The 14,856-nt window shown below is 48.6% G+C and overlaps 1 protein-coding gene across 1 annotated transcript; it reads right to left on the bottom strand.

The window, feature by feature from the left end:
- Positions 1-1,374: 1,374 nt before the first annotated feature.
- LOC134068503 (protein diaphanous homolog 1-like) lies at positions 1,375-12,318 on the bottom strand. Its single transcript, XM_062524164.1, has 2 exons — positions 12,231-12,318; positions 1,375-2,558 (listed from the first exon to the last, which is right to left on the bottom strand). Exons 1-2 carry the CDS (start codon positions 12,298-12,300, stop codon positions 2,392-2,394), a joined length of 237 nt encoding a protein of 78 aa, XP_062380148.1. The 5' UTR covers positions 12,301-12,318; the 3' UTR covers positions 1,375-2,391.
- Positions 12,319-14,856: the final 2,538 nt, after the last annotated feature.

Genomic DNA, 14,856 nt, shown 5'->3' with positions numbered 1-14,856 from the left:
TTGCTTGGTGGCTTACAAAGACACGTAATGGGCAGAAACCGCTTGGCAGCGACCCACCCTCTGGACTGAATTGAAAGCGACTCTGTGGCGGAGGACCACGCGGTCCCTCACCACAAGCTGGCCGTCCTCCCTCCATCCCATCCCTCCCTCCCTTCCTCCCTCCCTCCCTCCTCCTCCTCCTCCTCCTGCCCGGCCTGCGCAGGGCCACCGACTGCACTGCAGCACAGCCAATGCCATGATTCTGGTGGTTGCTGTGGCCATTCCATGAAGTCCAGCGAGAGTGGATGTTTTCGTTCGGTACAGCCCTCGAGTCAAACATCTTGGAAGACACGCTTATAGGGAAGCTCGTTGATGTTGACAGCCATTTTAGTCCTGAACGTACAACTGCGTGGAGCACAACACCTGGTTATGGTGGTGCTTACACAAAAATGAAGCAGCCCAGAGCCTCTCTGCAACGCCCCGGTGGGCCTGGCTCCGAAAGCACTGGCCCTGGAGAGTAACTGTGAGGTGAGCTACTGATCTCAGGGGTGATGTGAGAGTCAAAGTAAGCGTCTCGAGGGCGAGTGACTGATCTGAGGTCAGCTTTTCAACAGTCACAGGCACTGGAAACAAAGCCAGGTATCAGACCTGGAATCAACACTTTAAAAGACAAATATGGGTGCATCGATTGTTTTTTCCTGTGATCGATTAAGATACATTACGTCCCAACTGGGAGTCCCAAAATGATCAGGGTTGATTCATAGACCGTATATCCCATACAGACTCCATACCCATGTAGCATATGGTGTGAGGAATGTCTTAATTAACCTTAATAATGCAAAAAAGCACATTTCTGGTACCTGCATAAAAGACATGCCTACCTGTCAAACATACACATTCCAAAGCAACATGGCCAACCATGGGTACCACAGTTGCCTTTCTTTTGTAAGTTATATTTACTAAAACATGCATGCTACCATATCACCTTTGGGCATTTCGTTTGGAGTTGACCACAACATACTTGTGCATATATATACATGACGTGGCAGGCATGTCTGTTTCAGCAGTTCTGGCCAACAGTGGACAGTTCACTCAGCAGAAAGAGCGTTGTGTATAAAACTCAACATTTATGACAGATGAACACACCCTGACACACACGTCGTGCACACACATACAGTACTGCACGTAGACTCTCAGTCAGGGAGTCGCTCACACACACACACACACACACACATACACAAACCTCAGCAATACACCGCACATGAAACAGTATTTATGACAGTGGAGGCAGCAAAGTAATTATAGGGCCAGTGCATAAATGTACACAACCATCCCACACACACAGACACATATAAACAGACACACACACACACACACACACACACACACACAATGGGCTGGGGCCACTCGTGATCAGAGGCTCTCTATATTTAGAAACATAATCAACAGCAGAACGTTTCAGATGACGAAAAAGTGACAGAAAAGTGGCAAAAACACAAAGCAAAACACAAAACACAAAGCAAAACAAATCATGTGTTTTAGGGAGCAGACCTTTCAGATCTCTACCCCTAATAAACATCACCCATCATAAACATCACTCGGGCGCAGACTACTGTAGCAAAAAAACAGAATGTTAACCACTAAATAAGGAGGTTTGTGACTGGTTGCCCTTCCACCATAACTCACTCTCATTGGACGAGGCGAGTACTGAAATGTGCAGTTTCATAATCCCTACCTCAGAGTTGGCACTTGAATATGTGTACACAGCATCACATACTGTACATGTTTATTTTCACCTCTTTAAATTCACACAGGTACTGAAACTTATTAAACGAGCAAGTTATATTCTTTTTGCCTTTTCAATTAATCAAAATGAAGAAAAAAAATATGACTACAGAAGGACTACTGTATGTTGAAAAAAAAAAAAACAGACAAAAACACAAACAGAAACAACAAATCCCCAAGTCTGGATGCAGGATGCTTTGAGCAGGCAGCCCAATCCTGGCAGGATCTCAGATGCAGACTTGGGAGTTGGCAGCTGCAGATTGGGAATTGACATAAAAAAATTCTGACCGGTTCCGTCCAAGTGCGTCTTTGGATTTTTCCCGTGATGCCCTTCTGTTGGGAGGGCCCCACAGAGAAGCAGGAAGCAGGAAGAGTAATGTGAGAAAGAGCAAGATTAAAGAATTTGATGATAGAAAAAAAAAGATGACCGAAAGTGACCGTGAGGTCCAGTCTTCAGTGGCACGGTGCCACTTCAGTAAGAAAACGCAGCAAATCGCAAGCCAGCATACTCTACGGGAGGGGGAGGGACGCAGGGGGGGGGGGGGGTGTTCAGTCAAGAGCCCCACCGGTCAGTCCGTTTTTGCGGCCGCTACAGGAAGTCCATAAGATGTCATGGTGACGGGGAGGCTAGTGGGAGCGGGAGGGGATGTCCTCCAGCAGGTTCTCTAGCGACTCGGCGTCCCCCAGAGGCTCCTCCTTACTCTCCGCCCCCTTCTTCTTGGGCGCGGCCTCTTCCTGCATCAGCTCTTTGGCCAGGATGTTCGTCATTGGGTGGCCACCTCCTCTCCGGTTAGCTGAAAAGAAGAGGGAGAAAAAGAGAAAAAAGAGAGAAAGACAGAAAGAGAGAGAGAGATGTTCATTAGCTCATGACTCCATCAAATGCTGATTTCAGTGACATAAATATGTTTATGCCATGACAACAGGAGGCATGGTCCAAAGCAGTGGTCACTGGGTGAGGTCCGAAGGCTAAAGGGTTAGAGGGTCTGTCCGACCCACATGACATGACAGCACGAGGCACGGTCCAAAGCAGTGGTCACTGGGTTAGAGGATCTGTCCGACCCCACGGATGGATCCTGAGGACGCTCAGCCCACAGAGGGGACCACTCAGAGTTGCTCAGGGCAACAGTGAGCCAAGACATGGCAGGGAGGTCAGCACACCACTGCATACACATGCATGCTTTTACACACACACACACACACACACACACACACACTATTTTGAAACGTTAAGTGTGATGGAGCAAGGCTTAGCGAGGGAGTGTGAATCTGTGCAACTTTGTAAATATGTCAGGGTATTATGGATAAACAGACTATTTTAAGATGAGGAGAAAGACAGAAAAAAAAGAGAGAGAGAGAGAGAAAGAAACATAAGCCAGTGGGGAGAGGTAGGGGGAAGGGAGCGAGGGAGCAGAGATGGATGGAGTGAGAGAAGAAGTATGCAGAGAGGGGAGACGGAATGTGACAAATTGGACCCTGAGGATGTCGGCGTCATCCTTTTCTTCTCCTACCTGCTCCCCTTACACCACTCTCCCTTGCCTCTCTGCCCACGCAAAAACTATTGTCCCCCCTTTTCTCTCTCTCTCTCTCTCTCTCTCTACTTAGTCATTCCTTTCAGTCATTTCTCTCAACTGTCCATGCATCCCCCTCTCCCCCCCCCCCCCCCCGATGCCTCACTGATGCCTTCGTTCCTACAACTTTCCGCGCGCCGTCTCTTCATCGCTCTCTTGCGTGGGTGGACAGCTGTGCGGTGGCAGCCATCTTGGATGCGGTAATGTAGGTCAGCGTGAGATTGTGCGCTGCATTTAAATCAACCTGTAATGACGCGGTGGGCTGTTTTGCCCTACTCACTCTAATAATGCGCACTGCATATACGCAGCGGCAGCATACAGTTCACACACACACTAATCTGTTGGGAGTGATGTATGCATTTTAATAGGGTCACCAGGGCTTTTGTGGTATAATGGGACCAGCATGGATTTGCACACACAAGAGAGCAGCTACTGCACAGTTGTTCTGCAGGCTGCGTGTCTGTTCCGTCTGCTGATTAATGATAAGACTAGCGGCCGATTAGCATCTGACTCTGATGAGGCGCTGGTGAGGGTGATGTGGTGAGGGGTTTTTTAATCAAAGCATTCTATATTAGAGCAAAACATCAGAGAGAAAAAACAAAAAAACTAATCTGAAAGTATAAAGAAAGAGAACTAATGTCTGCACACAGTAAGAAAGGCTGTGTTGTGATGCAGTGTTGTAAATAAATAACACATTTACAAATCAGTGGGATGCTTTATAGAAATAGCAGGTGTGATGGACTTTTTATCAAGTCAACATTTAAAGCTAAAATGTCCTCCTCACCCTAAACTAAGGCAATCGACTTGGTAACTGAATCTGACTAGATTCAGAACAATACTACTTCTGTCTAGTACAAAGCAAAACCATAAATATTTGTGTGTGTGTGCGCGTATGTGTGTTTCAGGAGAAGTCCATTCATTGTCCATTCATTGTTTGCTTCAATTCACACCTGGCATTCAGTTCAGCACAACCTGAATGACCCACTGAAGTCCACAGGCCTGTTTAAACATGCTCACAAGGCCTAACCAAGTCATGCACAGAGAACCATGGACACAGCCGAGTCTTTCTCTCTGTCACACACACACACACACACACAGAGAGAACACAGAGACATATAAACAAGCTGTTCCTGATAACAGAACACATGGTTCCCTTGGCAAACACAATGTATAACGATCCATGCAGTACAGCACTTCACACCAAACACACACACACACACACACACACACACACACGTTACCGAGCAGGTGTCCAAGATGAGCTGCGACAAGGAAAGCACTGAGTCTGTGAGGGGGGGAGCAAAAATCCGTTAGGGTGTGTGCATGTGTGTGCAGGTGTGTGTTTGATAAGAGGGTTTGTGACAGGGCACGGCTGTGTATGTGTGTGTGTGTGTGTGTGTGTGTGTGTGTGCATGCCTGTGTGTGACCACAGCTCAACACACACACACACACACACACACACACACACACACAAACACACATCCAGAACAGCTGCACACACTTTGATGTGATTCTAGCCATGCGAGACAGACGTGGCTCATCATCCATCAAGGTGAACAGGAGCCGGAGGACACACACATGAGGATTCAGCAGGGGAAAGGGCAGCAGGGGTCAGCGCTGTGTGTTCTCACCTACACCTCTCTTATCAGCAGCCTGGGACTGGCCACTCAACCCAACACACATACAGAGAGAGGGAGGGAGAGAGAGAGAGAGAGAGAGAGAGAGAGAGAGAGAGAGAGAGGGAGAGAGAGAGAAGGATGGACAGAGAAAGAGAGAGAGAATGATAGAGAGAATGGAAAAAAAGGAGGGAGAGAGAGAAAGATAGAGTGAGAGAGAAAGAGAGAGATATTCCAGCTGTATAATTTAATTAGCACTTAACCCTTCTGGTTCGCAACGCGTGCGCACACACACACACACACACACACACACAAACACACACGCACACTTCTCTACTGACACAGTTTTACGTTAATTGTGTGTTATATAAATGACCCACATAAGAGTAACAAGAGAAAAGTTGTCCTACAAAAGAGAGTGGGAAGGAGCAGCTTCAAAGACAGACACTTAGCTGAACCCTCTCCTCTAGCAGATTACACAGGGCCACTGGGAATTACAATCCAGCAGATAAATAGTTCAAACAGTGGGAATGATTTTCCATTTCAATGACTTCCTAACAAGATGTAGCAAAGCATACAGTACATACAGAAAAGACTGCCGCGACATGCACTGTACATCATTTCTATTTGAAAATATGTGTAATACAATTTACATCTACTGTACATAAACAAACAACATAGTTGCCTGGCAGATACCATCATCTAAAGTGATGAGTTAGCTGGAGTGCAACATAAACTGCTACTGAAAAGGTGGCTGATCACAAATGGTATTCCAAGAGTATACACACTGCATAAACATACATGTCTGACCGTAGCTAAAAACACACACTGCCATAGATCTGCATCCTGTAACCATTACTTTGGGATCCAGGTCAGGCTAATCCAACGTGAGTGAGTTGGATAGTGCGCTAAAGTTTTAGGCAGAGATTTTCTTAGGGGAGGCGTACTGATCACCTGCTGTTTATCAGTTAGCATCCCAGCCCAGCTAGCACACACGCTACAGGTTATCGGGGTGGGGTTTCCCAGCCAGGAAATGCGCTGTCTAGACCAGACTGTATCTAGCAGAAAACAAAGACTCTAAACATGTGCATCGCAGAGAGAGAGAGAGAGAGAGAGAGAGAGAGAGAGAGAGAGAGAGAGAGAGAGAGAGAGAGAGAGAGAGAGGGAGAGAGAGAGGAGAAAAAGGGCAGAGACGATCATCTGCTCCCCATTACTACCCATAGTCAAGTAAAGCGCTGCAGGGAATCAGTAATTACACGCCACGCTCTGCTGTGTACAAGCATGTGTGTGTACTATGCGTGTCTCTCTCTCTCCCTCTCTCTCATTCTGTGTGTGCGCTGTGTGTGTGTGTGTGTGAAAGGGACAGTGAGAGACAAAGATAGCAAATAAAAAAGAAACAAAAAAGTTATCTCTTTCTTTTTTTCTGAGACAGTAGTATAAAGAAGCATATGACCCCATGACACACACACAATCTCTGTGTGTGAGTCTGACTAAAAGGAAGTACTTCCACACAATGAAGAGATGCTGACCCACCGGACACATGATGAAGTCACAGAACAAGGGCAGACATTCACCCACTCACAGGAAGCCGGGTGTGTGTAAGATGGGGACTCTGACTCACACACACACACACACACACACACAGTCTTCCATAATAAACCGAGGTGACTAGCGACCTCTAGAGGTAGAACACTGTACTACACCCCCCCTATTCATTTCTCACAGCAGCTGGGTGTGTGTGTGTGAGAGTGTGTGTCTAAAGTGATTAAGTGTGTGACCACTCTCTTGTAGCTATGGGGGGGAGAGGGGAGCCCTAAGCTCTCAGGCTAGGGGAGGGGGCGGGGGGAGGGTCCTGCCCTCTGCACTGACAGGATCCCCCGAGTGTGAAGGGGCTCAGCTAATATGGAAGTTGTGTGAGCTCTTGTGTGAGTGAGTGAGTGCGTATGTTTGGGGGGAGGGGGGCTGATTATGTAAGAGTGTATGTTTTGCAAATATCGAGGGATTCTTTTTATTTTGCTTTGTAGGTAGGTGTGTGAGTAGTACTGGGTGAAATGCTAGATGAAGCACTGGGTATGTGGTGCACTCACTTTGCCCACTAGCTTGGATGAAGCTAGCGTCTGAACGCTGAAACAATCTGCCAAGTTCAATAGTGTGAGTCTCTTTCTCTCCCTCTCTCTCTGTGTGTGTGTGTGTGTGTGTGTGTGTTTATGTGTGTGCGTAACAAGTCCATGCGTCTAGTCAGACTCTTTTGTGTGTCTGTGTGCATGGCCGTCTGGTCAGTGATGTCAGGCTCTTTTGTGAGACTGTGTGTGTGTGTGTGTGTGTGGGTGTGTGTGTGTACACGTATGCCTGGTCAGTGTTTTATGCTCTTTGTGTGTGAGGGGCTTGACCCAGCAGATGTGTTCATAGATTAGCCATCACTCTAAAGGCCAGCAGTGACACACATGCCTTTACCCCCCCCCCCCGACATTCCAGCACTGTTCACCAAAATGGAGTCTGGATACTCATAACCCTCTCTGTGTGTGTGTGTGTGTGTGTGTGTGTGTGTGTGTGTGTGTGTGTGTGTGTGTGTGTGTGTGTGTGTGTGTGTGTGTGTGCGCGTCCATGAGGATGAATAGAACGTCAAAATCAAATGGCAAATTTTCAAACAGATGACTTCAGTCATGGTCCAAACCACTTGTGCTGCCCTTAACACACTATGCTTTTAAGTAGCACTTTTGAAGAGTATCATCTCAGTCACTATGTAACTCCTACTTCAGTGAGAGTGGTTATTTGGGTTGGGTTGGGTTGGGTTATTTGGGTTAGGTTGGGTTGTGCTTGGCCTGGTGGAGAGGGAGCTGTTTAAGTCTGGCTGCAAATGAACAGTGGAGACCCACAGCAGCTGCAGCTGTGCATGACAACCAATCACAGACACTGCACAAAGGGCCTCCCTGAAACATACCCCTGCCCCAACACACACACACACACACACACACACACACACACACACACACACACACACACACACACACACACACACACACACACACACACACACACACAGACTCAGTGACCCAATGCTGAGTCACTGAGTTGAGGTCATAGGTCAACTGTGTCTGTGTGTGTGTGTGTGTGTGTGTGTGTGTGTGCGTCAGCCAGGCCTCATGCCTTCAGTCTGTCCCTATTGATTCACCAATCTGCTTCCCTACCCCCACTAGCTATAAGTGTGTGTGTGTGCATGTTAATGTGTGTGTGTGTTTGTGTCTTTGTATCCACTCCCCATGTGCCTGCATGTGTTTCTTTGTGGGTCCTCATGCCATCAGTCAGTTCCTATTCATTCACCAATCTGCTCCACAACCACCATAAAAAGAGCAGCAACAAGTGTGTGTGTGTGTGTGTGTGTGTGTGCCTGCCTGTTTGAGGAGTATGTATGTCTGTCTCTTGGAACTTTTAGTGGGTGTGGTTGGCATACCAATGAATACTTGTGTGTATGTGTATATATCAGTATGTGTGTGTGTGTGTGTGGTAGGCCGACTGGGGTGGGGTCCATTTGTGTGGTTACACACAAGATGATGCAGGAATGTGCTGTTGTGTGTTAGTGTGTGTGTGTGTGTGTGTGTGTGTGTGTGTGTGTGTGTGTGTGTGTGTGTGTGTGTGTGTGTGCGTTGCCTACTAAAAAGAGCAGCATGTTCCTCCCACAGCAGCATATGGCTGACTGGTGAGTCACAGAGGCAGAAAACAGCACCACCAGGCCCTCGCTGGGACACCAGCTCATCCCTCGCTCCTCTCCTCCCTCTCCCTCCCTCCCTCCTCCTCCTCCCATCTCTCTCTTACTCCCCCTGTTCCTCTGAAAGGGCTAAAAATACAGAGCGCTCCACACCCGCGCCGTCAATGGCTCTGATTAAGGGTGACGCACCCTCTCACAGTCAACTGCAGACTGGAGCGGCAGAGTTAGGCCTCACACTACACAGGGAGCTATGAGAGAGAGAGAGAAAGTAGGAGAGAGAGAGAGAAAAAGAGAAAGAAGGAGAGGAAGAGAGAAAAATAAAGACAGAGAGAGGGAGAGAGGGAAAGCAGGCAAGAAGGAGAGGGAGAGTGAGATAGAAAGGGAAGCCGAAAAGATAGGGAGAAATGGAGGGATGGAGGGAGGGAGGGAGGGAGGGGAAGAAAGAGAAAGAGTAAAATGAGCAGTGACGAGGCTCTTTGTGATGGAAAATTGGAGGGCGAAAAAAACACTGAAGTCAATCAGGGAAAAATAAACCACTGCAGCCCAGATCCAAACAAAAGCCCTGATTGCAACAGGAGGAGGACCGTCACAGCCTTACACTAACAGCAGAGTGGAAAGAGCAGGATAGAGAGAGAGAGGCGAAAGAGTTACAGTATGAGAGAGAGAGAGATAGATAGAGAGACAGGGAGAGAAGGAGAGAGAGCAGGACAGGGACAGAGAGAGAGAGAGAGAGAGAGAGAAAGAGTGACAGAGCGAGAGAGAAACAAAGGAGTGGATAGTTCTATCTTCTGAGCTCCATTTAACTCTCACAAGACGCCCATCACCAAAAGCACAGGCTGCATGACAGCACTCCACTCCTGCTCCCCAAATACCTCGGTGGCTAATTAAAGGTGGATGTTTTGGTCGTCTGTGCGCTGCCATTTCCCCTCACACAGCCTCCTCCCCTGATTGTCTGGGAGAGGAAACAAAGATTTGTGCTCTTCTTCCTTCCCTCACCCTCCCTTCCCCCCCTTCTCTCTCTTTCTCTCTCTCTCCCTCCCTCCCTCCATATTTTCAGCCTTCCCTTTGAGGTTCTCCCACATTTCAAACACAGGAACGTTTTAACAGCGCAAAGGGTTCAAGGTCTCTCCTCTAATCTTTCTCTCTCTCCTTCCTTCCCTCTCTCGGTCTCCCTCTCTTCCTCTTAGCGCCACCCTGCATGAGAGCTCTCCTTTCTGGCTCATCAGGGCTCGTTTAGGCGTCCCTGGATGCCTGTTTAATAGTGTGTGAGGACCCCGGAGGGCGGCGAGGCGCCACAGCACTGACCCCAAGACCCCGTGGCTGCAGGCCTCTCGTCCACCTCCCCACAAAACAGCCGGCTCGGAAAAACACAAAGGAGTGGGAGAGAGAGAGAGAGAAAAAGAGAGAGATAGAGAGAGAGAGAGGGGCTTAGGTGAGAAAAAAGGGGGGAAGCGAGGAAGAGAAAGCGAGGGAAAACAAAGTAGAGAGAGAGAGAGAGAGAGAGACAGAGAGAGATGGAGAGAAGGAAGGAGGGAGGGAGGGAAGGAGAGGGAAAGGGAGAGTATGACACAGCGAGCAGGTCTTGTTACTGGCGGCGAGTTATTTCAGCAATGAGCCCGGCGCCACAACGCACCACATCTGGCTTCCATTGAGCAAGGGATCCGGTTACACAGCCCAGCCACACACACACACACACACACACACACACACACACACACACACACACACAAGCACGCAATACTGCTATTTCTCATTGCCAAACTACAGTCTTGCCCAGCCCGGATATGTCATGTCCAACTGAGGGACATACACTGTATGTGTGGCTAAAAGAGTTTATAGGGTGTGTGTGTGTGTGTGTGCGTGCGTGTGTATGTCCTAAAACAGGCTAGTGCTCTCCAAACACTTTAACTGTAATGAAAAGACTGGATTACCAGTGACAGGGTTGCAGCACTTTCCCACACACGGAAGAAAAATCACTGATGTCTACATGATGGAGGGAGAGAGAGGGCGGGAGAGAAGGAGAGAAAGAAAGACAGATACAGAAAGAAAAAGGAAGAGAGAGAGAGGGAGACAATGGTGGCTCTATGCGTTTCCCTTGAACCCATACCATGCACTCTGAATAGTTCCCACTGACTCAGCAGTGTGTGTGTGTGTGTGTGTGTGTGTGTGTTTACATCACCACTTCCACTAAACACTGCTGGCTGGTCGGCTCTCTGTTCACACTGGCTCCTCTTACGTGCTAATCACTCGTTAGCCTGCTCCCTCCTCCCACACACACAGCAGTGCCAGTTAGGGTAAAAATGGCCACTCCCGCCATCGCGGATGCCCGCTCTGCTGCCCCTCCAAACTCCGGCATGCCAACCATGGGCTGCCCCCTCTGTGCCCCACCCAGCAGCAGATGGCACCCCGCGTGGGGGGTATCTAGTGAATGTTTAATCTGCCCCCCCCCCCCCCCCCCCCCCCTCCCTCTTCTCCTCTTGTGTTCTGTAACACTCTCCACTGGGTGCCCTAATGTGTCCACATTGTTATAAGACTTGCCTACAGGGTGCACTGCTATTATTTGTGTACTCGTGTGAGTTCGTGTGGCTTCAGCCTCGCCGGCCGTAGCGCGCGCGCGCGTGTGTGTGTGTGAGAACGTGCGCAGGAAGTGGACATGAATGGGGCTGGATGGGAAGCCCATGTTTAGTCTCCGCGCCGCCGGGCTCCGGTCCAAGTGTTCCCTGGCAACGTGGCCAAACACAGTGGGGTGTGGAGGAGAGGAGAGGAGAGAGGAGAGGAGAGGAGAGGAGAGGAGAGGAGGAGAGGAGAGGAGAGGAGAGGAGGAGAGAGGAGAGGAGAGGAGAGGAGAGGAGAGGAGAGGAGAGGAGAGGAGAGGAGGAGAGAGGAGAGGAGGAGAGGAGGAGAGAGGAGAGTGGGTAATTGTCCCCAGCATCTGTGCACTCGCGTCCTCAGGCCAGTCTGTGCACCGGGGGCAGGCTGGGATATCTCAACTACTTCCTTTGCCAGGGTACAGTGTTCCAGCCAAGGAGCAAGTATGTCTGTGTCTGTGTGTGTCTCTGTGTGTGTGTGTGTGTGTGCCTGTGTCTGTGTGTGTGGGCGTACGTGTGTAAGCCGATCTCAAAAGAGTTGATGAAATATATTCACCAGGTCTCCGCTCCTCCAGCCTGCAGTACATTTAGCAGATGCCTTTATCCAAAGCAACTTAGCCGTACAGGTCTAAATGTTTCTGATACACACTTGTGTCAGTGTGTGTGCTCCCGTGGTACAGAATCCATGATCTCGGTGAGGAAAGAGGACAGCTGCCTCCACAATCACACGTTAATAGAGATCCTCTCTCTCTCCTGATCAGTAGGAATGTGCAGGCACAGTGTGCTGGCTGTGTGGGTTGATAATGCACCACTCTAACTGGGAGATGAGCTCACTGACTGGGTGTCACCTGCTTGTGTTGATCGTCTGTCTATAATTGTTATAAAACTAAAAGTGTAATTGCACATTATTGCATCTATTGCATAGAGAAGTGTGTATGTGTGTGTGTGTGTGTGTGTGTGTGTGTGTGTGTGTGTGTGTGTGTGTTACCTGCTTGTCGGGGTCCTCTCTTCCTCCTGAACGCAGCTCCAGACTGCAGTGCCTCCAACAGGCCGTCCATGATACCAGTCTCATCACCCTCTGCAGACACACACACCCAAGGAGAGACATTATTAATAATGCATGCACTCAGACACACACACACACACACACACACACACACACACACACACATACAAAGACAGACATCGGAATACGACTCCATTCTATTAATCTAATGCATAATCTCAAAAGGTAATTCACTGATAATGCTCACACAGAAACATACACAAACACACACACACACAAACACACACACGCCCCACCCACTACCTTTCAGACGTCCATCCACACACACACAGACGGACAGGAATTCTCCTGTCACATGATTAGGGCGGCACATTAGAGACACTGACCCAGATGGCCAGTGACCCAGTTCTACTGAGACTAGAGCTGCAGGCAATACACATCTATACATCCCACACATGTACACACACACACACACACACACACACACAAACACATTCATAACAAACACAGACACCCACATGTAGGCACTTAGACTAATCACATGGGTGTGGATGGCTGGTTTGCTCCAAGCATTATTAAATGTAGCCAGGAACACTTTGGTACCATAACATTCGTAAGGTAGAGACTGCATGAGATCATATTCTCTAGTATCTGTATGAAGACATGTTCCAAGAACATGTCTATGTCTGTTTACGTGTGTGTGTGTGTGTGTGTGTAGCAAGAGTAAGGGGGTGTGTAGTGGTGCAGGCGGGCAGATGGCTTTAATTATTTCCTCTTTGAAGCGTGGGGTTAAAGGTTTATGCCCACCAGCACCCCTCCCCCTGAGTCTTCCCCTGTACCCACTCTCTCTCTCTCTCTCTCCCTCCCCCCAACACACACACACACACACACACACACACACACACACAAGATATTCATCAAGAAATAAACATGCACCATCATAGCTTTCCCTTAAGATCACTAGATGCGCACACACAACACATACACACACACACACACACACACACCATCACTTTTGAGCTCTAGTGAGCTGTGTAGAAACAATCACATTGAGAGCCGTCCCTACCCCACTGTACACACTGGCAGAGCGCGCCCCCCTCCTGAATCACTCTCACAGTATAATCTCCAGTAAAGCCGCTGCCAGATGGCTCTATGTCTGAGCCATGGCGTCACACACACACACACACACACGCCCCCGTCATCAGGCCAGTGGGAGACCCCTCACACAGCTCACGTACGCCATCAACAGGACAACACAGGGAACTACACTGAGGAACAAAACATCCCCACATGCACTCCACTCCACATACATTCCTTTACCTTACTCTACAGCCTTTAAAACGTATAAACAAACGTCCCTATATGGAAAACCTCTGGCAATCACTTACGTAAAGAGACATATTTAGAGCTTTTGTAAAATTAGTCTTATTCCTTCCCTACTTTATATAAATACTCTTACATATATGTTATATAAAGACTCTTACACATCCGTATACACATGTGGATATGGTCTGCTTATCACTTACATAAATAAGAGAGATATTTAGGGCACTTCTACATTTAGAGTAGTCCCAGAGGCAGATAAAAAAAACAGCCAGCATATGGCTGAGCGGTCAGTGTAGCAGTGGCTGGTGCCGGTGGCCAGCGTCCAGCTGTGTGGATGGATGACCCACTGGCCTACTATCACATCACATCACATAACAGCCACCAGCGCCGGGCCGAGAGCGCTGACCCACACTGGCCACTCAGACATACTGCGCTGCTCACTTTTAGCTGACCCTTCAGTGACCACATGGTATACACAACAGCCTCTTGCTCCATGACTGCGTCTGAGACCAAACACCAAAAGAAACAGACTTCTATAATTGTCCTTCTAATATGCTCCTCCTGTTGCAATGATTCAGAGAGATATTTGAGCTAGATGTGACAACATTCAACATTGTGATGAGTTGACTGAACAGAAAAGAAAGAATCAAAGCAGTTCAAGTGAAAAACGGGGCTAATCAATTTAGACTGAATCAATCAACCATCAAAAGCTGCCCATGAGACCTACTGGTGCCGCCAACCACCATCAAAATCAATGCCTTAGCATGTCTGCCCAGTAACATAGTGGCACTCACTCACACACAAATGCAAACACCACACACACACACACACACACAGTGGACTTAACCGCAGTAAGCCCTGCTAATCAGGTATAATTCCATTAGTGAACCTGCTCCTTAAGACGCTCTTGTCAAACATGAGCTTGGAAATCTTCCCACCGAACACGCTATCTGTGGTGTGCTAGCTCCCCTACTGGCCGCACACACGCTTTCACACGCTAACACACACTCTAAGGACACACCCCTCCCCCTCCCAGAAGTGCACACACACATACATACACACACACATAGCCATGGCTCAGTCAACAGCCCTTCCCCAGTGACACACTAAGAGCATCTATCTAACTATGGAGCAACACTGCCCCAAATGGCCACCGCCGCTATCTGACCACAGGACCACTCAGAGCTCTCCATCTACAGCTCACTTACTTTTTGCCTCTCTGTATTTATGTGTATGTGTGTGTGTGAGTGTGTGTGTGTGTGTGTGTGTGTGTGTGTGTGTG

Source organism: Sardina pilchardus, chromosome 21 (genome assembly GCF_963854185.1).
Source record: "Sardina pilchardus chromosome 21, fSarPil1.1, whole genome shotgun sequence".
In the NCBI taxonomy this organism is placed as follows: domain Eukaryota; kingdom Metazoa; phylum Chordata; class Actinopteri; order Clupeiformes; family Clupeidae; genus Sardina; species Sardina pilchardus.
This window is presented reverse-complemented; position numbering and strand designations above follow the sequence as displayed.